The sequence below is a fragment of the Anas acuta genome, chromosome 19, assembly GCF_963932015.1.
Source record: "Anas acuta chromosome 19, bAnaAcu1.1, whole genome shotgun sequence".
Classification (NCBI taxonomy): Eukaryota; Metazoa; Chordata; class Aves; order Anseriformes; family Anatidae; genus Anas; species Anas acuta.
In genome coordinates, this window is record NC_088997.1 from 4,563,801 (window position 1) to 4,590,308 (window position 26,508).

At 52.6% G+C, this 26,508-nt stretch overlaps 1 protein-coding gene across 1 annotated transcript; it reads right to left on the bottom strand.

Moving 5' to 3' along the window:
• Window positions 1-106: 106 nt before the first annotated feature.
• CPD (carboxypeptidase D) lies at window positions 107-25,027 on the bottom strand. Its single transcript, XM_068656336.1, has 21 exons — window positions 24,208-25,027; window positions 22,067-22,314; window positions 15,716-15,858; window positions 14,816-14,985; window positions 13,860-14,227; window positions 13,250-13,441; window positions 12,200-12,367; window positions 10,886-10,995; window positions 10,482-10,584; window positions 9,917-10,059; window positions 9,161-9,330; window positions 8,307-8,618; window positions 6,867-7,062; window positions 6,464-6,599; window positions 5,505-5,654; window positions 4,964-5,059; window positions 4,811-4,875; window positions 4,491-4,622; window positions 3,932-4,117; window positions 3,512-3,611; window positions 107-2,981 (listed from the first exon to the last, which is right to left on the bottom strand). Exons 1-21 carry the CDS (start codon window positions 24,966-24,968, stop codon window positions 2,755-2,757), a joined length of 4,176 nt encoding a protein of 1,391 aa, XP_068512437.1. The 5' UTR covers window positions 24,969-25,027; the 3' UTR covers window positions 107-2,754.
• Window positions 25,028-26,508: the final 1,481 nt, after the last annotated feature.

Below are 26,508 nucleotides of genomic sequence, written 5' to 3' on the forward strand. Positions count from 1 at the left end.
CAAACCCCAGCCCCCGACCCCCCCCCGTCAAGCCCCAGCTTCTTCTCCTCGCCCCCCCCCCCCCCCCAAGTCTCACTGAGGTAAAAAAAGAACGTGAGGACGTTGCTGGGCGTCAAAATAGGTTTTATACAGGTTATTGGAGCTCGGTATACAGGTTTAAAAAACAAAACACACCAAAAAAAAAACACAAAACCACATAAAATAAACGAGGATGAGAGGCCCTGCTGTCCAGCCTTGCCTCGTGCAGACAAATGGAGGCTGAAGGCACGGGTGAGACGTGTGGGGAAGCGGCTCCTTGCCCTCGGACGGACGGACAGAAGGCAAAGGGAGGCTGTGGGGGCTCCTCCTGCCCCGCCACCAGCCCTAGTGGAGCCTGAGGCGTAGAAAAGGCTCCCGGTTACAAAACGACCCGACCCAACCCAACCCCACTCGGCTTTAAAAGAGGCACTGAGCGCACTGCCCCCGGAGCTCACACACCCCCCGTCCTGCCGAGACTTATTGCTAGTGGGACGAGGCAAGGCCAGCTCCATCCGTTGCCTGCTGCCGGAGAAAACGCTGCCCGAACAGAGCTCTCAGAGCCCTTTGAACAATCAACTTTTAATATAAAACCCAACTGTGGCTCTTGTTAGAGCCCTCAGAAGCAGGGCCAGGGTGGAGATTTGGCAGCATTACTGCTGGTGTGCCACAGCCCAGCACCTGGGGAAAAGGCACAGCCAAGGACCAGACCCCGCAGGAGCTGGGACCAAGCAGAACACAGCCATGGGGGGGCTCCTTCACAGCGCAGTGATGTGGGACAGGAGCATGGGGAATGCTCAGCCTCGTCCCAGCCCCCCACCCCAGCCAGCTCTCAGCACGTGCTTTTTGCCCCATAACACCCCCTGAAGGAGGGAAGAAGGCAGGCTGCTGTCCAAGCGTTATCCTCCTCCTTCCAGGTAGCTGCAGAAAACCAGCAGCTAGCTGCCAAAATGATCAGCGAGGCTACAGACACAGTTCTGGAGGGGAAATCGACCACCAAGGGGTCCTTGCAAGATAAGGCTCGGCAGTCTCTGACAGGGAAGCTGCTGCTCTGCTCCTCCAGAGGAGCCCCCGTCATACGTTTGGGTGCAAACACACTCTGGAGACACCCCGTGCAGGTTCACGAGCAGAGCTCCCTGGGCTGCCGGAGAACAGGAGGAAATCAGGTTAAAGTGTACATCCAAGGAGTTGCTGCAGTGCTCAGCTCCTGCACCCAAGAAAGAATTAAAAATAAAATAAAAAAAAAGAACCAGCAGCAAGAAAATAAGTGCCTATACTCTAATCCCAGACTTCTGCCCAGAAAGCACAAGAACTTCAGAAACTTATAGATAAAGGCTTTGGAAATCAATGTTTCAGGCATCGTGCCCTTCTGGGCATTCCTTCTATTCCCCACAAATCCAGGGCATCTTGAGGACGCGCAGTGCGGCTCCTCTTCCCACCTTCCTGCCAAGTGCTACAGAACAAAAGTTGGCTGCTTTTCCCTTCTTCTGCACAGGTCTTCAGCCCTTCCTCACGCCTTGCACCAGGCCCCCGCAGCAGCAGACACTGCAGACACACAAGCAGGTGGAGCTCTTGCTACACACTTCAGGGACACTGGAGCAGCAGAACAGAGCCAGGCCAGCAGGCCAATTTGGTGCCTGCCATCGCCAGAGCTTGACGAGAGGTGTTCAAAGCACTCTGATCACTAAATGGTATTAGCTGGACAATGACAAGTCAGGCCACGGGCACCCCTATGGCCACTCTCTGCTGTTCCCATAATGCTCCAAGCAGTGGCCAGGTTTCACTGTTTCCACCTGGATAGAGGTGGACTTGAGCAAAAGTGGAGTCAATTACTAGTTATTTTCTACAGCATCCACCACAACCAGTTTATCCATCTGCTTCGAACAATCTCCAGTTGCGCTTTCAGACACTGTGCTGCTGTAACACTAAGATGAGACTCCAAAAGCCAAGTCCACACAAATGAGAAACAACCAGGGGTGATGGGGACAGAATTTTTCTTCCCCAGGAGTCAGGAACAGCAGTTCTTCAAAGCTGGCAAGCTGTTGAACTTGGTCAGAGCTCACTGAAGCTCTGACATTTGCTCCTTTCTCCAGTTCACGTGAAGAACGGATGTCATCTCCCCCAGCTTTTAGCCAAGACCCTGCTTGGGACTAGCACTGCATTAGAGAATCTCCACAACCACTGCAGAGCAGAGCAGGCCACAGCATCTCAAGGCGGGGAAAAGCTCTGAGAGAGCAGCTGAGAAACAGGTACAGTCCATTTCTAAGGGCTGCTCTGCAGAACGTGGAGTCAGTGATGGATCTGGCTTCCACCATGTACAGAGTAAGAGAAATGAAATCAAAACAGGTAGAGAAACCACTTTGGAGTGTTGTAACTATGACCCCATGCAGGTCTTGGGGCACTTCCCCACCATCTGCTCACTGTTTTGAGATGTTGGGGAAGTGCTAGGAACTCTGCTGGCCACCCTGTTAAGTTACCTTTCAAACAACGTGATGTGAGAACATCCAAACCTTGACCTAAAATCATAAGCCTTGTCCTTAACCCAAACACAGCCCCCAACACCCACTGATTTGCATGTACGTAGGAACAGAGCAAACAGCAGAGGGAAGTCAGGAGCTGCCACCCACATTTCTGGAGGACACAATCCTGCAAGTTAATGTTTCAAAACTGAACCACAGGGATCCCCCCCCCTCCCACTGGGGCTGGTCCATGGGAACCTCCTTTCCTGTCTGGGAGGTGTCAGTGTTTGCTGGAGTATAATGTTTCTTCTTCAGTGTCTGTTTCATCCTGGAATTCGTGGCTCAAAAGGGATTTCTTTGAGCCAGTGGACATCATGCGGATTTCGTCCTCGTAATCGTCGTGGTGCTGCCGGAGGCGGTGGAAACCGTCTTTGTGTCTGTTGGACTTGATTGAACAGACACACCAGATGATACAGGCAGTGAGGACCAAAGCAGACATACTTGCACCTGCCAGAGAGAGGGTGTTGAAGTTAATTCTATGTTCCCCACCCCAGAAGCTTCTAGGTTTCTCACATTCTCTCTTCCCTCCTACAAATACAGCCATTTTCCTCACTTCTGTGGCCTAGGAGGAAGGAGCATGGACACAGTAAAGATGCACCATGCAAGAGAGGTGCTTTCAGAGCACTAAAAATCCCTTAGTACTTCACTGTCAATCCACCCACAGAAACCTTAGGGAAGACACAAGATCTGCAAGGTCCCAGCTCTATGCACAAACAGGCTCCCCCCATTCCAGTTACCTCTAGCCCCACCCAGGCCCCTGCAATACTCTCCCCCCCCTTCCTTTCTCCCTTCCTCTTATCTGCTAGCCCAGCACCACTAGATCCAAGGGATGTTGGACCAGTCCGCAAGGACAAGCTTATGTTCAGAAGGGAAATCAGGAGGTGACTTCCCTGTTCAGTGAAAAGAGAAGAGTCACAATCAGGATGAACCATCCCAGAAAGCAGGGCTGGAGGCTGTGACTGGAACTATCACTTTACCTGCAACAGTTACAACCAGCTCTCGAGGCAGACCAAATATCCTGTTTTCCATGTCAAATACAATGAACACAGAGCTGGGTGCATCGTGGCGTACCAAGACCTGGAGAGAGAGAGAGACGTGAGAGTTCAGACCATCTCAGACCTTACATCCCTGCTAGGTGTCCAGAGAAAAGAGGTATTTGCCAATCAGGGTAGAACCAGGCAGATGTCATCAGAGACAAGCGTGGTGTAGGGAAAAGCTACCACCCAAAACAATTCTGCCATGCTGGGAAATTCTTCTTCATCCATTATAACAAGGTATAAAAGACAACACGGGCACGCAACCAGCAGCTAAACACAGCCAACAAGGGAGATCCCAAGTATGAGCAGTGCCCTCACAGGACAAGGAGGGGAGAGAAGATTTCTGATCAAGGCACATACCTTCATATGCTTCTGTTGGTACCCATCTGCTATCGCATTGATGTTATGCAAACCAGGAGCCAACAGCACATGGAAATAGCCACCTTCTTTAGTGTAAACCCTCAAGCCTTCATTAAGGACAATGGTAGCTTTAGAAATTGCCTTGCCACTCTTGTCCTGGACAAATCCGTGGACTCCCTTATGAACCTGAAATAAAGCATTTCAAACATTTCACGTTCAGATCCAAGAGTATGGCTTATTTGTTACCTAAAACAGGACTTAATCTTCCCCTCAAAATATAGCACTTTCCTAATGCCCTCCCCCTTAAGAAATAAGACCGCACAATATTGTGAGGACTGCTCATCCCACCAGAAGGCAGTTTACATGTCAACACATTTCCTGGTCACTCGCTGCCTCTTTTCAATCCATTCCTCACGCAGTCCACATTAGTCTCTAATTAACACAGCACCAATAAAAACACAAGCAGTCTCCACACTGCTTTCTTCCTCTCCCCTTCCTCACCCATCATCCCACTGCCTTCAATCCTTGCCAGAATTTCTTCCCCCAGACTGTGGCTCACCTCCACGAGCATGCTAAGCAGAGACTTCCTGTGGTCTGCCCACAAGCCAGGGAGCTGCCCTGCACTGGGGAAGTAGCAGCAGCTGGTATAAACTGTAATCTCAGGACAATGACCAAACGTAACACTGAAATCCTGTGGAGAAAAACAAAAGAACAAAAAAAAAAAAATCCCACACAATTAAAAAAAGGTGGTACTTAAGTTTTCCAAAGCACAGCTCGAGGTGGCTAAGCTTTGCCCAGACAGCAGAACAAATACGCTTTTTAACGCTCATTTAAAGCTGTATCTGCAAAGATGGCAAGAGGTGTGCTGTGACAAGTTACCTTCATACTTCCCAGGTGACTGTGCCATTCAGAGCCACGGATCACACCCCCAGGAATATTCTCATCTGTGAGAGCAAGAATACAGCTATCAGACATACCTGCTCCTAGCAGAGTCTTGTACAAGCTGGGGTTAAAGGCTTGAACCAAACATACCTGACTTATTTGGACAGCCTGGCTGGCCCAAATGCATCAATGGATGGTTGTTTGCATACACAGATGCCAAATGCTTCAGCGTTTCTTTGTTCTCCACTATAAACAGAAAGGTGAGCCATTGGGAGTGCAACTCCTATTCATTGGGGGAACAGATTCTTATTCTAACCCCCCCCCTCCCAAACTATCCGGTATTAAACAGTCACACACATTGTTTCAGGGCGATTCCAGATATCCTCTGACATTAAGCGGTGGCAACATAAGCAGGCCTTATATTGGTTTTGGCAAAGGAAAAGCTGGTATACTGTTGTAAAAACGGAAATAATAATAAATCTTTCAATCCCTAGCTGAATCCTGTGAGGATTTTCAGCTTTGTTTTACAGACTTTCAGTTATTCTCTAGAAACAAAGGGCTGAACATAAAGGAAGGCTACAGGACACCACCAGTGGGACAACTTCAGGAGGACAAACTCTTAACACCATGCAGTCACGGGGCTAGCCAGAGGCTAGCTGTGCATGCAGGACCCTGGAGGAGTCAGCCATACCTGTCTGTGCTGGCTTATCAAATGGGTAAGTGACAAGTAGAGATCCACCATCTAGTGCAACAGAGAGGCTGAAATCCTGCTTCAGTATCAAGTTCTCTATGATGGCTTTGGTCTCAGGCTCTCGTGTCCCTGAGTACCGGGAGTAATTGCCTGTAAATGAAAACAACAAATAGAAAAGGGAATTGACAACAGTTTCCTCTGCTATTTGAGAGGCCAGAAGCATGTACTTTGTTTATGGCTGAAATTGGCTGCTGCTTATTTTAAATACATTAGTTAGATTTCAGCAGATTGCACTTGCAACGTTAAGCACCTAGTCCACACTACCCATGGGTGGAATTCATCTGCAAAGCTAAACAAATAATACATCACTATTTCCCCAAGCTATTTACTTTTGTGATACAGAGGGTGTTTCATGGGTGTTTACTTTCTTTTACTGTCACTGAACTGCCACTATTGGAAGAAAGTACTTGGGGATGATCCCAGCCAAACCTGGCCAGAGAGAACACTTCCTTTCCAGGAAGGGTGGGGATAGAATTAATACCGAGCTCTGCAGATACACCATGCGGTTAAATAGAAACCATAAGAGTGTGAAAAAAGGAGGCTGTTCCCAGGGAGCACGAGTAGAGAATGTTTCTCAGAAACTTAGGGTTGAAAGAAATCAACTAGCAGGAAAAAATATTAAATGTTGTCTGATCTCTGGGACCGTTCCTAAACAACCCTGCTTCATCAAGTCCTTTTCAAATAAAGGACTGCCAATTATCACCTGTAAGGAGTATTCAAGCTTTGGAAGCTTCCCAGCAGCTGTGCTCCCTCAACTCTGAGGCAGGAGTGCTGCTCTTTTTACAGGTGGACCCTGTAACCCAATGACTACACCCAACCCTACAGGGGCTAGCAGATTTCTACTGTAGCCTGCATTTCTACAGGGACACCACATATCAGCTTGTATTATTTTGCCTTACTTGTGAAGTCTGTGTCCAGATCTCTGCCATGAGCATTAGCGTGGCCTAACTTCGAGGTGCAGCCTCTCTCCTGCGCTATCTCACGTCCATCTGGATTCAGGGAAGGCACGATCACAATCCGCGTCCGGTCAATCAGCTGAAAAAATCAGGGGGAAAACAGTACAGAAAGTACAATTAGTGGGCTTTGTTTTCTCTACACCTCATTTACCTTGCTCTTATCCTAGGACCAGCTGCTTGTATTGATTTCAGTGGTTCCCACTGGCCCCATGTATCTCACAAGACCTTCCCTTTGTGCATGGGGCCACTGCAAGCTGCGAGCCAGTATTAATGAGACTAATCTCTCTCAATGAGCACTGTCTTCTCAGGATATAACTGGAGGGAGCCAAAACCATCATCTCCTCACCTTCGTAACAGCAGAGTTCTTCTTGTAGTTCATGCAAAGAAATTCTGCCAGTGCCAGGAGCAGCTCCGTACCGACGGGGGCGTTTCCATGAATACCAGCAACGAAGCGGATCTTGGGCTCCTCAGGCTCGGAGTGGTTGGGCTTGTTGGAGATCTCAAGGGACCAGATCTGACGGAACTCAACACTCTGACCCAGGCTGCCAAGAGATGAGAAACCAGAGCATCAGCTCAGGAACAGAGCCACTCCCCTAGCCTGGCCTTACAAGAAGTGCTGGTGCGGAAAGGAACTGCTGCCTAGACCACAAGTGACACACAAAACTCAGCCACATCACAGAAGAAGATTTGTAGCAGCACTGAACCACATCCACTATGAAGATCACTCTGAGCAAACATCTGTGTGAAAAAGCACCCAGGTAGAGACGCGCAGGACACCCAATGCTCCGTATTTCTCTATATAGACCACAACATCATTCTAAACATGGAATGGCTAAATGCCTCTGTGCTTCCTGTGTGTTATTTTTTTTCCTGTTTTGTTTTTCCTCTCCTCTCTCCAATCAGTGCAGGATACATCTGGACATCAAACTAATTTAGAAAGCAGCCAGTTTCAAGGACAAAAGCAGGCCTATTTCCAGTAGAAGTTGTTGCTACAGTCGTGCCTTTAAGTTAGCAAACTGAATGCAGGCAAAGCAGGGAACACAATCAGGGCTGATGCAACTGGAAGGACAATAGAGGCTACAGATCAGAAAGGCAGCCTTGGCACCAGCAGGGACAGCACATGAGCACATTGTGCCTGGTGACAACAAGCAATCAGGGTCCCAGGGACAAAGAGGCCGGATTTATGCCTTTTAAAATTGACAGAGGGTAAGTGCTGCAGGTCACAAAGGTGAGCAGAAGACAACAGACAGCTGGTCGCCTGCACGAGAGCAGAGACCTTGGCTCGGAGCACATTAACTCAAACACATCTCACGCTGTTAAGTTAAAGTCTGAAGGCAGATAGTTTAAAAAGCCACTGGATTTGATGATCCTCATGGGTCCCTTCCAACTCAAGATACTCTCTAAGACTTGTACGCCAAATTTGATCACTTTTGCTGGGAACTTTTTAGCAGGGTAGCTGGCATAAAGGATTTGGAAAAGGGAGGAAATAGAAAAGACTAAAGAAATATGTGCAGGTACCTGGGGTATCAATGCTAGGAATACCACCAGTCCCTGGGTAGCTGACAGCCCCCCAAGGTTTAAGTCTGTAAAGTGAGGTCTCAGGAAAAACACGGGGGCCCTGCCGATGTTCTGCCACCATGTCCTTACCCCTGGGGCTCCTCTGAAGTCAGGCACCACAGGGATGGGCAGAAACAAGCTCCCCACCTCTGGGCTGCACTCACAGCTCATCATTTCACTACTTCCCTGCCTCAGGGAGGAGCTGAGCATTGCTGCTTTGAGCTTTCACCTGGTGAGATTTGTGATGTGCGGGTAGTTCAGATAGAGGCCTCGGAGGAACTCAGAGAGGTCCTTGTAGGGGCGGTATCGGTAAGGAGAGACTTTCCCCGAGGAGGCAAGCAGAAGGCGCTCCAGGCCGTTTTCAGCAGACAGGTCTTTGATCAGAGTCTCAAACTCCTTCTCGTTGGGGTCACTGGTGTCTGGGGTGTTCAGGACCGGCACCTTCCCCTCCTCCACTTTGGCGTCTGTCCGTGAAAGAGTGAAGTTGACCTGCACCCCACCTTTGCTGTCGACTTCCACCGTTTTAGTGACTGGATCATACCTGCCCAGGAAGAGAAGGCACAAGGAGATGTCAGGGGCTGAAGCTTCACACACCAAGCCACCCCCCTTCCTGACAAGGCACTCAACACAGGACTGCTCTCTAGCCAAATGAAGCATGCAGCATAAAAGCAAGCAGCAAGAACACTTCAAAAAGGGACAGAGAAGTAGCAGTAGGACAGGGAGCAGCTCAGGGCCCTGCATGGCACTGAGCTGCTTTTGGCTCAGGTGTTGCAGGGCTACGTGGCAGACTGGCAGGACAAGAAGTCAGGCAGCTTTAGCCCAAAGAGCAACAAGGCTTTGGCAGCTGTTGAAGTAATTTCTGCGGGCAGCTGCCTGCATGAGAATTTCCCCTGAAGACATCAGGTTATCGACTACTTCACCGCACCACCTCCAAACAAGGGAAGGTTTGTACTCTGCACTGTCACCAGATTAGCAGTCCCTGACACCGGAGTAGCACGACTTCATTAACTCTTGACTGGGAAAATCAGGAGCGCGCTGTGGCAATCGTGCAGCTGTTTGTTCCCCGTGCCGTGGCTTGCTCACCCTCGGGCAGATGCTGTGACTTTGTACGTCCCCTGGACCAAGAGGCGCCAGTAGTCCCCGTCTTTGTAGGTGGTCACGGGGTGGTTGATGTCGGCGACGCTGATGGTGGCGTTGAGAATGCCCCTTCCGTCCGTGGCATCCAGCACAAATCCCCAGATGCCGCGGTGAACCTGAGCACAGACCCGGAGCCCTGCTCAGAGCCAGCCCTCACCATGCCCTCATCCCACACACCACGGGAAGAGGGCTGACACCCAGACCCCACCAGCTCCCCAGGAGGCTCCGCGTTTCCAGAGGATCAGCACGTCCCAAAAGGGCTCAGGTTAAGCCCGCCAGCAGCTGGCATGGACAAAGATCACCCGAGTACAATGGGCAATTGTTTGGCTCGTGATGCCACCACAGTACGCTCTGCTCCACGCCTTTGTTTGCATGCCCCAGGTGCACCGCACTACCACCAACCCTGACCCAGCTGGAAATAGCACATAAAGGCCACTAGCCTAGGGAGAACTGAGGGATTGGTAAATAAAATGCCCACACCTGCATCACCTGGCTGCTGTTTCCATATGGATTTTTTGGTGTGCTGAGGAGGGGAGAGGGGGAATCGAGGCATGTTTGGATGGGAAGGATTTCTGTGGAGCAGGTACCTAGCCTGGCCAGGAAGCAGCACTCAGTGTGCAGACCAGCCTGTTTATTCTGGCACAACTAATCCAGACCCCAAGAGGCAGCTCACACATTTTCTTGGGCATCAAATTGGCTCACCTGTTTAATGAACTGGAGGAGAGATCTACGGTTCTGCTCCCAGTACTTCGGCAGCTCCTCTGCTTTTGGGTATTTCACACAGCCCAGCTCAATGGTCACTTCAAAGCAGTTTGTATGTAAGTAATTCCAGTCCTGCATCCCACCTACAACAGGAATGTAGAAAAAAGTTTTGACAAGGTCTCCTGAAGGCAGAGTTGAGCCCCAGCTCAAAAAAAGATTAAGAAATCAGATACTAGAGAAAGATGAAATCCTAACTACAGCATGCATTTTATACTGAAGTGAAAAGGGTTTTACACAGGGCAAGATTCATGCTTCAAGGGGACGTCAAAATAGCAGACTGATAATCAACCTTCTTGTAAATGCCTTTCATACTGCTGGCTAGCCAGAAATACTACACTATAAATTCCTTCCCTCCAGAATGATTTAATCTGGGTACATTATTGAAGAGGCTACGAAAGAAACTCAAATTCCTGCAATCTGGACTGATTGTGATGACCAGATTAAATTCTTTAAGCTGCACATGCATTAACTTGGAGATAATCGAGAGACTGAAGGTTGACTTTACCTGGAACATTGTACCACTGGGCCCCATTCGTGATGCCATGTGGAAAGTACTCTGTGGGGTACAAATCCTTACAAGGGCTGCCCTGATACATCTTTTTGTTTTCCTGAAACAAAAGATGTGACATGTGGAGCTCAGTCTGTACTCTATAGCCCTTCCTGGCCCACATACAGCATTTTCTACCACCCTTCAGCACACTGCTGTGGGCCCCGTGCCTGCAGAGAGCTCTCCTCCTACAGTGCCTGCAGGCAGAGCACACCGGCCATCCCCGCATGGGAAGAGCCTCCTACAGGACCCTCCTGCTGTGACCCAAGGAGTCTGCAACATGTGGGTGCCTGCTCAAAGGGCTCATGACAGCATCAGGAATTACCCTAGCAGGATGAGCTGTTTTCCCATTAGAGCTTTACCTTGGAGTAGGAAAGTGCCAGCTGCTGAAACACAGCATCGTCTGGGGATTTACTGTATATGGCTATTCCTTGTTCATCGTCATCAAAGGGGTAATTAACCACCAGAGAACCTGCAGGGGAGACAAGATTTGACTTGAACTTGCAAGCTTTTCAACTGATCCCTCAGCCTAAGAGAAGGAGTTTTTCTTTTCCTCCAAAGACTGCCAGGGACCAAGCCTCGTGTTTCTCAAGACTTGGCATTAAATACTACATACGTAGCATTAGCACCAGTGGACAGAAGAGACAGGAAAAGATAAGACTCTGCCCAATGAGGAAGGTGAGCCCCAGCCATGACACATCAAAGCTTTAGCTCTTACGTGCAGGAGGGGTGATAACAACCTCCTGATAATCCCTTTCACAGAGGAGAGAAAGCAAAGGAATACATTTCTTAAAACACACACAGCAGCCTTGGCCCAACTGCTGTAGCTTTTCAGCCCTCTGGAATTTATGGCAAGCAAATTATAACATCTCTGGCTTTTCCTAGGCAAGCTGTACTGTGGGAACCCAGATACCACCGCTGCTGGAGAACTGCCAGCTCTTACCCACGCAGGGTACCTCTGCACGACAAAATGAAGCGTGCTAGCACAAAGCAACCACCTGCAAGTTACCACAGCTACAACAAACAGTCTGGGGAATCAGGGAATAAGCTGTAAGACAGACACTTAATTTAGATCACTCTAAAAAGATAATTAAATTACAGCAAATTTCATAGTTCCGCCATGCAATTCATGACGGGGAACCCTCAGGATTACATCTCCTTCCCTCCAATTTATAAATACTACGAAGCCTCCAGCAGCCACAGCATTACCGCATTCACCAAAGCAGCTGCTGAGCAGCTGCTGACATGAAAGGCCATCCCACCTGCCCCGTCCTGTAGCAGGCAGTGTGCTAGCTACTGCCCAGTGCTTGTGCTCCCTTCAGAGAAGCAGGTGTGATCCTCCCAGCAGCCTCTTCAGCTCCCTACAAACATGCTTGGGGAAGTGGCTTTCAGCCTGTTCCCAGCTTCTGATCCAGCCTCCAGCAGTACAAACTCCAACCTACTAATAATAGATTTGGTTTACCCTTTTTTTTTCCCCCTATAGGTCCTCTGGAAACAGCCTCACCCCTTGTGCAGGAACCTGGCTGCCTTTTCTCCTGCCATGCTCAAGGACACTTAGTTCTGCGAGCTCTCTGCTCGGTCTCCTCTGTTTAGGCCTTGATCGCAGTGGATATATCCCTACAAACCCCATCCCTCAAACCTCAGTGCTGAGGAAGGAGCCTGGCTGGCTGACATACCTCCATGCAGGTTTGCTGAAAGCACGAATGGGTAAGTCTTCAACCAGCTCATGACAGCAAGCGTTTCTGGCTGCGGAGGGTCTGTCACCTGGAAGAACTGATCTGGGAAGTTCCGGTTCAGGTCATAGTTGTTGCTGTTATTTCTGCCAACGGTGCCTCCTCTGTCTCCTGAAAACGAAACACACGTTCAGCCTTGTGCCCCGTAAAAGTTCCCTTTTCACTATGGAGGTTGTGTCCTTTTGCTGAAGATCTTCACCCTACCAATTAGCAAAAAATGGCAGAGAACACAACAGAGCCGGCTTCCTGCAGCCCACAGTGACGGGACACCCACGCTTTCCTCCAGTGAGAGTGCCCGAAGGTGTCTAGGGGCCGTTTCAGCAGCTCTCAGTGCCAGCCAGGCCACAGCTAGCAGGAAGGCAGTGAACCATGAACAATCCCAGCAGCTGGGTGTCACGACCACAGAAACCTCAGAGCCCACCTTCTCAAACCAGCTGGACATGTTCTCTGTTAAACCCACGTAGAGCTCTAATTCCAGGAAACTGCTCTGGACAGGCTTTGTTCTGTCAGTCTGCAAAAGCCATGCAGTTTTAAGGACTTCCCTGAACGTTTTTGCCAATTTCCACATCACGATAAAAGTCTGTATTATCCTTGGACAAGTGCTCTGCAGACTGCCTGGCTCCCACATCACATGTTGTAAGAGCACGGACCAAAGCACAGCAAGTATGAGCTGTGTCAAAGGAATGTCTTTATTTCTAATAACCCTTGGGATAGCCACAAACCATAAGGGGACCCAAACAGGGGTAGCATATAGCATTGCTGAAGCGGAAGAGCTCTTTCCAACCACTTCAAGAAGCAGCCAACCACCCACTTCCTGCAGCGCGGGGTCTGCCCACTCATTCCACAGCACACCCCAAGTCCCTTCCCATCCTCCCCGGGCAGAAAGCACTTCTGAGAAACCTTGCTGGAGCACAAGAGCAGAAGCACCATGAGCCCCAACTCTTGTTCTCAGACCTAAACCCCCCGTATGTCTTCCAGCACAGGCAGCACTACCTTCCTGGGACTTCTCGTAGCCATCTGGGTTCATGGACGGCATGATGTGGATCCGCGTGCTCTGGACCAAGTCAGTCACTTCGGGATCTGTGCCGAAGTTCTTGCAGAGGTACTCGATGAGGTTCAGGAGCAGCTCTCGCCCCACAACTTCATTCCCATGCATGTTACCAATATACTTGAACTCTGGCTCACCTGCACACACACAGCCACGCCAAAGAGACAATAATAACCACTACAGTAACACTTGGAGACATTTCATCACCCTGAGCATTGCACACTCAGGCCTTTCTGCAGGCTAGGGGGCATTTACTTCAAACATACCCTTCTGCAATCACACCACCAAAAAGGACAAACACTGCTGCAGGGAGAACCCTTGGTCCTTCTGTTCCCAGAGCCCCACCACCAATGCCGATGTCCCCAGGAATGCTCCTTAACTCACAGCAGTACCACCCATGGAGCCTGATCTTTCTAAAAAGCAAGCTGTGAGGAGGAACTCGGGCTCTCTTCAGACAGATTCCAGCTCTACATCCCTTCCTGTCCTGCCCACGCACCAAAGCAAAGCGTCTGTCACTTGCATTTGTGCCTTGCTGGGAAGGATTTCCAGCATTACCTGCTTCATGGACGCCGGGGTTGTCCGAGATCTCCATGACATAGAGCTCCCGCAGCTCTACCGATTTGCCCACAGAGTAGAGGCGGGTGATGCTGGGGTACTCGTTGGCGTACCGCCGCAGGAAGATCTCCATGTCTGAGAAGTGATGGTGGCGAAAGTCCACGGGTTGGACTGCTCGGTGGAGAGAGGTTGTGGCCGGGGGCTCTGCCTGCGCAACAGAGGGCGTGAGGGTGGATGGAGGAGCAGGCGTCGCGGTGAACTGCGTGAGGTTAGGGTCTGGTGCCACCACGGTTGGCTGCAAGGAGAAATCCACTACTGTTGCATCTCCCTCCTTCACCTCAATGTTCTCTTTGGTCACTGGTGCGTAACTGTGGGGGAAAAAATAAAGCTGGCTTCAGCAAGGAGGCTCTGCAGCCTCTCAACCTCCACTCCACGCTCTCCAGCTTCTTCCTCCCAGCCTGAACGCAGTGGGATGTTGGACTAGGGGAGAGATTCACCAGCAAACAAGCTGATGGGGCTCATCCCACTGCCACCAGACCCAACTATGCTGCTGCCCTTGTGGTGTCAGAGGCACAAGTTCCTGTTTATGGGGAAGAAGCCACAGGTGCATCACAGGGGTAGCAAGTGGCAAGTGACACATTTACACCCAGACTTGAGACAAGGCAGGCTCTTACTGGGACAACCCTACTCCTTTCTCTCCGTTTGCCCAGAAGTTAAGATGAGGTCGATAAAAGCAGTCAAAGGTTACAGAAGTGCTGTGCACCCAGCAGCTCCCCACTGCAGGAGGGCATGGGGTGAACAAACACAGCTGCAGCTCTAACCCATCACAGAGTCCTTTACTGCTTCAGCTTCCAGACAAGCCCCCTAAACACACACAAGATGCTCCTGGAGAAGAAATCGCGTAAAGTAACACAAACAGTCAGCAGTGCAGACACTGGCTGCCACAGAGACCTTACCCCATCACAACTGCGGTCACGTTGTAGGTCCCAGGCACGAGCAGCCGGTGGTAGTCACCGAATTTGCCCGCCGTGATGTTATGAGCGATGCCGGCAACGACAATGGTCGCGTTCTCCAAGCCAGCCCCAGTGATCGCATCCCTGACAAAGCCTTTCACACCGATGTGGACCTGAGGAGAACAACGCAAGGGCCTGGCTGAAGACAGGTAACATCAGTGCAACCACATCCTCACCCCGCAATCCCCTCCCCTCCCATCCCCAAAACAGCAGAGCAAGACAGCTGCCAGGCAGAGACAAGCCGAAGGTTCAGGCAGTGCTTGGCCAGACAGCAAGGACAGGAACTTCAGCATGCACCGGGAAGGCAGCAGCTTTTCGGAACTGATCTTCCCTAGCAAATCCTCTCATTCATTGGCATGGGTACACAACACTGTGATCACAGCAGGGTTGCAGGTCATACTGAGGGACCCAGTGCAGCTGCCTCCCTTCCCAGCCTAAACTGTCCCCTACCCAACCCACACATGGGTATGTGGAAAAAGCCTGGAGGATGGATCTGTGAGCCAAGGTCTGAGCTGTGTGGCTTGGTGCCTTTGAAGACCTGAGATTGAAGGCACCGAGGCCATACAGGTACTCTGCATTACATAGCAACATCTGCATCTCTCAGCCTCTCTACATCCCACTGTGCCCCACGAGGCCCCTCTCAGAGGGAGCTCTGTTGTCGCTGAGGATGTGGGAACTGTGGCAGAACCACAGAGATAAGCAGCAGCTTTGTAGCCTCTGACCTCCATGCAGCAACTGCAGCAAACCAAGCTACAGGAGCATCTGAACGCAGTGCTCTCGGCCCGCCGGGGACACGGGGCTGTCCCAGATGTTGCCCCCACACCCTGCCTCAGCCCCCACTACCTTCTCAATGAAAGTAAGGAGAGACTCCCGGTTGTTTTCCCACTCCTGCTGAAGCTCGGAGGTCGGTGGGTATTTGCAGCAGGACAGCTCCAAGGTGATCTCAAAGCAGTTGGCCCACACGTAGTTGTAGTCCTGCATCCCACCTGAGGAAGTTAGGCAGAGACACGTCATGAGAGCAGTGCACAGACATCCAGCCCCCCCCCAGGATCCACATTCTGCCTGCCGTTCAGCCCCCTGGGGCACGTCACCAAGCTGCTGCCGGAGCCCCAGAGCGAACAACCTAAGCAGAAAAGTCAGATCAGATCCTGGTGAAAGCCTGTGCTGGGGCAGACAGAACCCTCTTTCTCCCAGTGACCACCACACTGGGCCATTCAGATCCTGCAGGCCGTCCCTTTGGCCTTACTGCTGCCAGCTGAACTCAGCAGCCCAGCACTTCGTGGGTTCATTCCACAGCAAAGACATCTGCCAGACACAACCTTCATATTACCTGCATTTCCCAGAAATCATATTCAAGGACCACACAGCTGTTCTCCCAAAAACTCTCAGCAAGACTAGAGGCAGCAACAACCTTTCCTCACCTCTGAGGACTGCCGTGACCCTGCAACGGCCGGGTCCTGCATGAGCAGACCAGGACACAGACTTGTTCACCTCTTCCCCGAGCTCTGGAGCCATGTCACCAGCCTCCTGCCCCATTTCCTCTTGAAGGCAGCAGTCTCGAGTAATTTAAGCAATGCTGCAGCACCTGGGGACAGCTTGGTCGCTTGCTGTTAAGAGTACCAGCAAACAGGAGCGCACAGAGCTGTTTCACAGTATTAACCTTATCTGCTTATTCTTGCCTTTCAGGGAAACCACAGGTACTGCTGCAAATAAAAAAATGTCACCTTGTCCTAGCAAGTGCCGTGCCCTCATTTACTGAAGGTTACGTTCAGCCCTCAGCAAGCAAATCTGTTTTGTGAGCAGGGATGAATCACGCACCAGCAGGACTCCAGGTCCCCAGGTATCAGCACCCACGATCTGGAGCTTGTACCCCAGCACGCTGCTGAAGGCTGCAAATACTCAACCCCTCCAAACATTCCTGGGAGCTTTCGATAGCAAAAACCCCCGCAAGCCTGAGAAACAGGTTCCAGTCACCCCGACAAACCCCAGAACGTGACTGCAGCCACACAAGAGGACCATTCCCACAGCAGATCAGGCGGCTGTGTCCACGTGGAAGAGGCAAACTGCTCCGAATTTACACATCCTGCCAACATCCCCTGGGTCACACAACCTCCTACAAACACAATCCGGGCAGGCTGGCATGCCACAGCCTTGGCCACCACTGCCCAGCTGGCTCCATCCCAAGCACACAGCGACCCCAGGATGACGCAGCAGCCACCCAGCTCCCACCATGGCCAAGAGGCACAGCTCAGCCTCTTGGATCTCCTGCGAGCCTGCTGGTGAGGGACCAGGAGGCTTTTATCCCAGCAAATCCAGTGCAAAGAGAGCACTGCACCTCATGTACGGGCTGAGTTTCAGTCGGGAAAGGGACTTCTCTGTCCTGCACGAGGGGTCTGGGAGTGCCTGAGGACTTTACAAGTCTGGAGCTCAGTCCAAGAGGTTGCAGAAACAAGGGCTGTGAATCTGATATGTAGTCAATTCTGCTCGGCTCCTATTACCAGGCTTAGGAAAGCAGCCCACAGCGGGCTGCTCTCTCGCCAGCAAACGCCACGCAGAGTGAAACAATTTGCCAGCCTGCAACCATCTGCTCCTAGCAGGACGCTAATGCATTTGAAAACATCCATACATAAACCAGAGCCATTAAGCAGCAGATTTAGGGCTTCAACTGCCATTCAAGTAAATTTAGGACAGATGCTCACCCATAATAGAGCAGCAACAGACTAAATTAGTGCTTGGTACATCAATTTTGGTAAAAACATCTCTTGGAGAAAGTAGTCCAATACATGCTCAAAAATTTGGACTGCATCCACTGCACATATTTGGCCTTCACATGGCCCCGTTGCGGAGCAGGACGGTTATTTTTACAGCATATGGAATCACGTATTTTTCCAAATCCCAGCTGCACAGCCTCTCCTGCTTAGGCAGGAGATCTGGAGGCATACAGAGACCTGTACAGGGCCTAGCAGGAGCAGAGCTCTAGGCTCAAGGAACTGAGCAGGAAAGGCACACCCAGGGTAGAGGCTGTCAGACTGAAGTGTTTACATTCTACCTGTTCGGGTGTTACCTTGGATAATTCCTCCTATTTAATCCAAATATTTTTTTTATCACAGGTTCTTTTAGCCCTTTTAAAGCTTCATCTCTCGGACTGGAGCTGACCCCTCACTCCCAGTGCAGGATTGGGCCTGCCCAGCACAAGCCTCTCCCCTGCTCTGTCCCAAACCTCAAGCATCAGGACTGCACTTCAGCAAGGATCCCAGACCTCCTGCAGCATGAGAGCCACGGAGATCACGCTGCCAGGCATGCCTCTGCTCCCTGCCAAGCCCCACAGCAGGCAGACAGGCAGGAGAATGCTGCTCTCGAGTCAAGCCCGGAGCTCCAGATACCGTAAATACACCAGATGCCAGGAGAAGCCTTTCGGGCCAGCCTGGAAGGCCTCCATTTTCCAAGTGCACCGTGCAAAACCTCTCTAATTCCAGCTGTCGCTGGAGCAGACATGAGCAGATAAGAGACCTGCGGCTAAGTCACAGCAGAGAAAGGCTCCTGTTGGCTCTGCAGAAAGAGCAGATGGCACAAAGCAAGCTAGAGACACGATAAAAACACAGCACAAGTTGCTTACCCTAGCACAGAACCGATTGTCTTGAAGCATGAGAGCAGCGTAAGCAATCAGCAGCAGCCCCAACGAGGCGGAAGAAGGTTTTGGTCCAGTAGTCTGCGGTCATTAAAACTCAGAGGGGGTGAGGTCCCAGCCTCCAGCAGCACAGCCCTGCAGCCTCCTGGGGCTCTCAGGGAGGAGGGCAGCGTTTTCCCAGGTCAGCCCAGGAGCTGCAGCACAGCTCGGCAGCATGTGGGAGATGGGAAGAGAGGCATCAGGCCCCCGAATCATCAAGCCAATCCTTGTCTCAAGGGAAGAAAAATTAACAGGAGGAATTTCACGAAGGCTCCAAGTGCACAGAAATTGAAGGCTGCTATCTAGCACAGCTCACGCTGCGCAGCTGCCTTCTGCCATGCCCAGGAACCCACAGCAGTGCTGCCACAAACCAGCACGGGAAATATCATTTAGGAAAGGACTGCAAGTCAAGAAAAGGCCTCCCAAGGCTGCCCGCAAAATGCCCTATTCAATGTTACACTGAATTCACTTTCTGAATTGGGCTCTTTAGGAAATAAAGGCAAACGTCCACCCACAGGTGGTGGTGTTTTTTTTTTTTTTTAAATCATGGCCTCTTCCGTACAGCAGACCTTTCTTCTTGCACTAAGCACCACCCGGCTCATAAACCAGCCCAAATTCCCAATTATTTTCTTGACCTGAACCGACCACTCAGTGGTTAAACACACTGGAGGTTAAAAGGAAGGAAGAGTGAGCCCGTGCACCACCAAGATAGCCTCTGAGCAGCGTCCCCGGCACGGGCACGCTTATCGGCAGCAGCTGGAACGCAGGAGCCAAACTGGGCCGCGAGGCAGGGAGCCACATTTCCCCACAAACACTTGACCTTAAGAATGACTCCGATGGTTTCTCCTTGCCACCTCAGCCTGATACACACACGAGGTTGTTTGCAATCTCGAATGGAAGTTAATGGGGTCTGGCAGCGGCCTGCCCCGGTGGCTCCAGGACAGCAATGCCCGCAGCAGCTGGCTTCCTGGCATGTTTGATTTCACAAGATAAGACGTGGCAGGAAAATTTCCACCTGTTGAAACAGTTTGTTCTCGTTTCTTTGTTTTTTTGCTGGCCGTCGTTCACGTGGAGCCTGCAGTCCTTCCTGGCACAACCTGATCCGGGAGCCACAGGCGCTTGCCCTGCACCTCTCCCCACGTGCTCTGGTTGTCACTTCGAGCTCAGCCTGGCCCCGAGAGCTCCCACGAGGGCACCGGGACTTCCCCAGCCTCATTTCACTGCAGATTGAAATTCTGCGGTCACCGGGGAAGGCCTCTTGGTCTGCGTACAACTGACTGTCTATCTGCTGCCCAAAATAACCGTTAATGCCTAAAACCTCGAAGCGACCCAGGAATTTCACCCAGCACCCAAACACACGCCCTGCCCTCTGCGCTGTCAGTTCAGCTGTGCTCTTCCCTGGCTCTCAGCTCCTGTGGGTCACACTTCTCAGCCTGGGACATGCTCCAAGGGCTGCCAGCACCCTCCTAACAGCAGCTAGATGGAAATTATGGCCTGGGGGAGAGACAGCACAGGTGCCAACCTCAGTGATACTCCCTTCCGGATTAACGCCAGCACTTTCTCTATAATCTCTGCCTGTGAACCCCCCGCACCAACAGGACCGAGACCGAGGTTGTGGTTTGTCACAGCCCCAGGGTTTGTTTCCGCAGAGGCTGAAAGCTGGAGGCTATCACACGGGGTGCAAACCGCAGCGATGGCAGCACAGAACGAAGCGGTCTCCGGCCCACACCTTGCTGCTTCCTGCAGGGGGGGGAGGCAGCAAAGCCCGGCGGCTCCCACCAGCTGACGAGGCAAAGGCAGCCTGAGAGGCTCGCAGCAGTCACCAGCAAACCTCCCGAGGGCAGGCTGGCACCAGCGGGTGCTTCACATTCGAGCAGGAGGGCCAACAAGTGAACGTTGTGCTGTGAAGCAGTGCACCGCACTCGTCCCAGTTTGGTGAAAAAGGCAAAACCCCGCAGAGCTGCAGCTGAAAACCCTCTCGACTGAGATGTTCTGGTGGCTGTTGTTATCGGCAAACAAGGCGGCACAGATCATCCAGGATATCCTGTTCCGTCGTAAGCAGCTGCACAAAATTGCACAAACCTTCCTCACGCTGGACTTTCCGCAGAAGCAGAGTGAACCTTGAGCCAGTAAACACCAGCAGCGGTGCGCTCGGCAGGGCGGGGGGAAGGAGACACGCTTTTCCCTTTTTGCTAACAGCCATCGTGTTTGAACGCTGCGTCTTGTTTGACCAGTGAAATCTTCAGGAGTGATTCAGCCGCTGCTGAAGTAAGGACTTCCTTTTCCAGCACGGGTGCCGTGTGCTCAGGCCCAGTAGTGGGGAGCTCTCCTCGCTTCCCAAGGAACACGGAGTCAGGGCTGATGGATGACTCAGCTCTGAAACCCACGTTTTGGAAAGACACCATCTTTCCAGAATTCGTTAGGAAAAGCTGCTAGGGATAAACCATGCTTGGCTGCTTTGCTTGCTCAGCGCTCCTGCCATCATCCCTCGGCCCTAGCGGGAGGGCAAGCAGAGCAGCCCAGACACAGCAAAGCAATGCAACTTCTCCATATCAATTATGCAAGATTTTTGTTTTGTCCTCACCACAGACGTTGCCTTGCTGGCTGGTGAGCCCGTGATTGTACAATTCTGCTGAGGGGGCGTGGAAATGGTGAAACTTCTTCTACTGACCCAGCCAAGATTTTTCTTCCCGCTAGCTCACGGAGTCTTTTCCACGAGAGCATCTCACTACAAACTGGCCTTTCAATCTCAACACACAGAGCAGCCCGGTGCCAGGCCAGCCACTTCCACGCAGAAGCAGCCTGCTGGTACTGGAGGTAATTTGCTCTCCTCACATCATCTCCAGACTGGATCTGGGATCCCTTCTAGGTCCTGCTGCAAGGAGGGGCAATCACAGCCCGTGCTGTCTCCCTCTGCACAGCTCTGACAGCAGAGCACTTCACAGACAAGTTCCTCGCCCCACTTCCAGGCAGAGGAGCTCGGTTAGCTCAGGCCACGCATTTACATCGTTCTACAGTTTTACAGCAGGCTATCTTATAAATCATTTACAAAACAGCAAGGTTAAAGGTTAAAAAAACCTCGCAGAAGACTGACATTGGTTTCAGTTTAATACTGTTTGGATTTGCAGTGCGTTGGCAAGTTTCCTCTTTCCTGTATCATCATGAAAATTTATTAACTGTTTTAAGATCTTATGGCAGCTCATTTGTTAAACGGAGCCTCCTCCGTGCAGGATGCCTCCAGCACTGAGCGGGGTCAGGAAGAGCCCTCCAGTTCACTGGGATCTATTTCCTACAAACGTCTCCCCAACTGTGATTCACCAAACACTCGCTGGTGTGCCTGCGAAGCCACTTCACGTCATTTCAAGCTTCTAGAACACATTCCAAGCTAAAAATACCCCTTCACCTACCATCCTCGCCTCGGTGACAAGCAGCACGGTTTTGGATATCACTCCTCGGTGGAAGCACGAAGCATTTCTAAGACTTTGGTGTGTGACCCAAACTGACAGCGATTCACCAGCACAGCTTACCTTCCACATCGTACCACTGGGCACCATTCGTGATGCCGTCTTGGAAGGTCTCTCCCTCCTCGCCGGGGCAGTTTGGTTTGCCAGTCCTCATGATGGGGTGATGTGAGGCGTAAGCTTTGGCCAAATATTTGAACACTTCGTCATCAGCTGATTTACTGTAGACTCCCGTGGGCCTGTGCGTGGGAGAGTCATCGTAGGGATAGCTTGCAACCACCGAGCCGCCGTGAAGATTGCCGGAGAGCAGGAACCTGGGGTTGGGAAGGAGAAGGAAAGGAGTTGTCACTGGAACACCGAGAGAGAAACCAGCTACAGCCCTCCAACCAGACATCCTGCTGCCTTCCCACCCAAACCGAGCTCTCCACAGCCTCCAAACCCTCTTTGGGATCAAGCAAGCGAAAAGGGCCCACGGGAAGAGCTGCCCAGCAGCAAGTTTTGGAAGAGGAACCACTCAGACCCTTCCATGCAAGAACTCCTGCTGAGCTGCAGCTCCACCAAGGTTACGTTACAGACACGCGCTCCTCCAGCCCTGAGGCCACTGTTTGACAAAATCTTTTTGTTAACAGTTTCCAAACTGTTCTAGGAGACAGAGCCCCACACTTCAACGCCAGCCCCAACGCAGCACGCAGGATTGTTGGAGCATATGAACAATGTCCAAGTGGCAGCATGTCAGGGACGTCAGATTTCTGCGATAAACCAACTGTCAGGACTGGTTTATTTGCTCCCCAGACCAACATCTGGCAGTGCTGGAGATGAAGCAAGTTTCTTCCTCCAGCCTAAGATGAAGCCCTCAAACTCTGTGATAGACACAGCGCGATGTGCACGGCGCCTCGCTGAGCTCTGAGCAGTGCTTGATACGCACAACAGAACTGCCTGGCATAAATAAAATCTGGACGAGTGACAGAGCTGTTAAAATCTTGAAAAAACAAGTGCAGAAAGTACAACAGCATGGCATGCCCTACATCGCGCCTTAATTTGATCACAGGCACTCAAAGGAGTAATTGTCTCCATTCTCCTTCTTTTTCACTAAATACAGCATGGAGGCAAAGAGAGCTTTACTTCTCTTTTGGCCAAACATGATTCGATTTCTGAGCAGAGGCAAAGTGACCCATACCTTTGCCTTGCTTAAAAAGGACATGTGAATTGCAACACTAACTTTTTTTTTTAAATCAAACAGTTCTGTTTACCCACTCCCTTCAGTACCAGTGGCTACGTTGGTGTAACAAGTGGAACAGCAATGCCTGGTGCTGCCAGGTAAAGGGACGCACAAGGTGCTGGTTTCTTCACGTTTTGGCCTGGCTTGCATGAAAATCTCACCTCAAGAATTTGCAAAATCATTGAATAGACAGCGCAAGGTATTTCCAAAGTGACACCAACAACGTGCCCCTTGTAACAAGTTCTGAATTGAACCAAATCTGGAGGGCCCCTAGCGCACGCTGGTGCCCGAGAGCTGTCCCCTAACAGACCCTTAGGATAAGCAAGTTACCGGAGCAGTTCACAAGTTCTAGAGCAACAATCCCAATGGGTGCTGCCATCTGCTAAGTTTCACTAAAGATAATTCCTCAGACAAATTTTGCTCCCCACAACAACCGATCACGCGCTGTATGATGCTGAACACTGCACATCTCCTTTAGACCCTGCCAACAGCCCCCAGCACACCGCGCTCAGTTTTCTTCTGCCCCTTTTTCGGGCAGGGCACAGAGCCTGTTGCAGTGCACTGCTCCCAGCCGATGGGACTCAGGCTCTGGCTTTGCACAACTGTGCACACTGCGCTCTGTGCTTCGGACACGGCACCCAACGAAGCCAGCTGAGTGAGCACAGTGCCAGCACCCAGGCCTGAAGGCTGTGGGGCCAGCCTCCCCAGCGCTGCCTCCCCTGCTCAGCAGCCTCCCAGCCCTCTCCCCCTTCCTCCAGGCAGGAAGGGAAGCACGAAGGGAGCACTGATGGCTTGGCCAGGCTGGGGAAGAGCACGCGAGCAGCATCCCCTGAGGATAGTGATGCAGGGGGCTGCAGAGGCTGAGCCCAGGCAGGCAGGCACAGGGCAGGGGCAGCACCCTGCGGGCCAGGCAGCAGCAGGAGGGCTCTGCCCCTGCTGGAGGACACCCGAGGAGAGCCCAGGGGGGTTCCCTGCGGGCCACACTCACTTGTTGCGCCGCATCCAGGCGATGAGGGCTCGCACCTCGGGCACCGGCTCCAGGTCGGGCTGAGCGCTCCCAAACTGATCGGGGAAGCTGCGGTTGAGGTCCCGGCCTCGGCTGTTCTCCCGGCCGCCGGGCTCTCCTCCTCCTTCACCTCCTCCTCCTCCTCCTCCTCCTCCGCAGTCTCCCTCTCGGGCACGCTCGAAGCCGTCGGGGTTGAGGCTGGGCAGCAGGTACAGGTCGGTGGTGTTGAGCAGGCGGCCCAGCCTCTCGTCCCCCCCGGCCCAGCCCCGCACCAGCTCCTGGGCCAGGCGCAGCAGCAGCGGCCGGGCCAGGGGCTCGTCCCCGTGCATGTTCCCCACCAGCTTCACCTGCGGCCGGCCGGGCAGCGCCCCCCCCCCGCCTTCCTCCCCCCCCTCCTCCTCCTCCTCCTCCTCCTCCTCCTTTTTCTTCTTCTCCCCGTCCTGCCGGGCCTCGGGCAGCTCGGGCAGCCCGGCCGTCAGGCGCAGCACCCACAGCGGCCTCCCCTCCACCGAGCGGCCGATGCTGAAGAGCCGGGCCAGCCCCGGGGGGGCTTCGGCCACCAGGTCCCGCAGCGCCTGGCCCAGCTCGGCGGCGTGCAGGTACCGCAGCTCCCCCCCCACACCCCCTCCTCCTCCTCCGGCCGCCGCCGCCTCCGCTTTCTTAATATGAGCGGCACGGAGAGGCTCCGGCAGCAGGCACAGGGATAAAGCCGCCCACAGCAGCCCCCGCGCTGCCCCCGCCATGGCCCCGCCGCCGCCACCGCCCGGCCCGGCCCGGCCCCGACCCCAGCCCCGGGCTCCGGAGCCGGGAGGAGGAGGTGGAAGGGGAGGGGGCGGGGCCGAGGTGCTGTCGCTCCGCCCCTTCTGGCCAATGAGAGGGCGCGGATGGGGAGGGAGGGGAGGGGCAAAGGGGAGGTTGGCCAATGGGAAGGGGAGGGGAGAGGAGCGTCATGGAGAAGGGGGGGGCGCGCGGAGGCTCAGCGGCGCCCCCTGGCGGGAGGAGCGGGAAGGGTTGGGGGGGGTTTTGAGGGTTTTGGGGGGATTTGGGGTTTTGCGGGGGTTTTGTTTTTTTTTGGGTTTTTTGGGGGTTCTGCGGCCTTTGGGCAACCCAAAAGGCCCCGCATGTGGCCGGCCAGCCCTGCCCCAGCCCCCAGCGCCGTGTGCTGCTGGAGCAGAGCCCCCCGGAGATAGCAAAGCAAAGCCAGGGAGCTGCAAACAGAGCCGAAGCCGGAGAGGAGGAGGAAGGTGCGGGGTGGCTGCCTGCCCTGGTATGCCAATAAGGGGTTCAGGTGTGGCTCTGCTGCCTGGGGCTTGTCCTGGCTGCCCCCCGGCACCCAGCCCTGACCCCGTGGGGTTAAGGGTCACCCAGCACCATTAGGTGTTGTTACAGGCACCCCAGCACTGTTAGGGGTTCTTAGGGACATCCCCGCACCCTCAGGTGTCGTTACGGGCACCCCAGCACCGTTAGGTGTCATTACTGGCATTGCAGCATGGTTACGTGTCGTTACAGGCACCCCAGCACCCACAGGTGTCGTGCACGGCGCTGCTGTGCCGTGGGCTATGGCAGAACAGTGCCAACGGGGTACGGACCCGAGAGGCTTTATATAAATAACACTTTTGGGGTTCCACCACTCAGATCTTTGTGGCTTCCTTTTTCCAGGGAGGTGAAATGACAAGGAATAACCAGCACAATAACTTACTCTGCAAAAAGCCCCAAGAGCGGCCCTGTCCGGCAGCGGGGCTCATCAATTCCTGTTTAACTTTTCGGCAGTATCTCACACACACATCTGCTTCCCAGCTCCGGCATTTCCTGTCGGGGATACAAGCTCTGAGCTTAGAGCATCAGGCTGCAGTCTTCAGGGCGGCCGTCAGCTGTTGAACCTTTGATCTCGCTGCATCCAGGGATCCCCTGCACGACAAATCAGATGAGAACTTGTGTGTAAGCCACGCGTGGTGCAGCAACGGAAGGGCCCTGAGGAAAAGGAGAGTAAATTGGCTTCTCTTCCTCAGGGCTCATCTGCACTGCACTGTCATTACGAAGGAGACGAGCAGGGAGCAGGGATTATCCATCAAAGAGATGTCCCCGATCTAATTAAACTGGGAAAGCTGAAAGAGCTGGGTCACCAGGGTGTTTTTAAACCAAAAGGGAGAAGGGACATCACCAGGGAATTTGGCAGCCTCACAAGTGGTCACAGTTACATAGGTTTAAGTCCTTCGTCTACAAATAAATCACTCTGGATTTACACAGAGTAACTGAGCTCATTTCCCTTTTTAGCTGATAAAA

Excerpts from the sequence above, each read along its gene's own strand:
- CPD (XM_068656336.1), bottom strand. The coding sequence starts at position 24,968 with ATGGCGGGGGCAGCGCGGGGGCTGCTGTGGGCGGCTTTATCCCTGTGC. Across the intron at positions 22,315-24,207 it reads GCCTGGATGCGGCGCAACAA|GTTCCTGCTCTCCGGCAATC; the intron begins GTGAGTGTGGCC and ends TCCCAACCCCAG. Across the intron at positions 12,368-13,249 it reads CTACGAGAAGTCCCAGGAAG|GAGACAGAGGAGGCACCGTT; the intron begins GTAGTGCTGCCT and ends TTTCGTTTTCAG.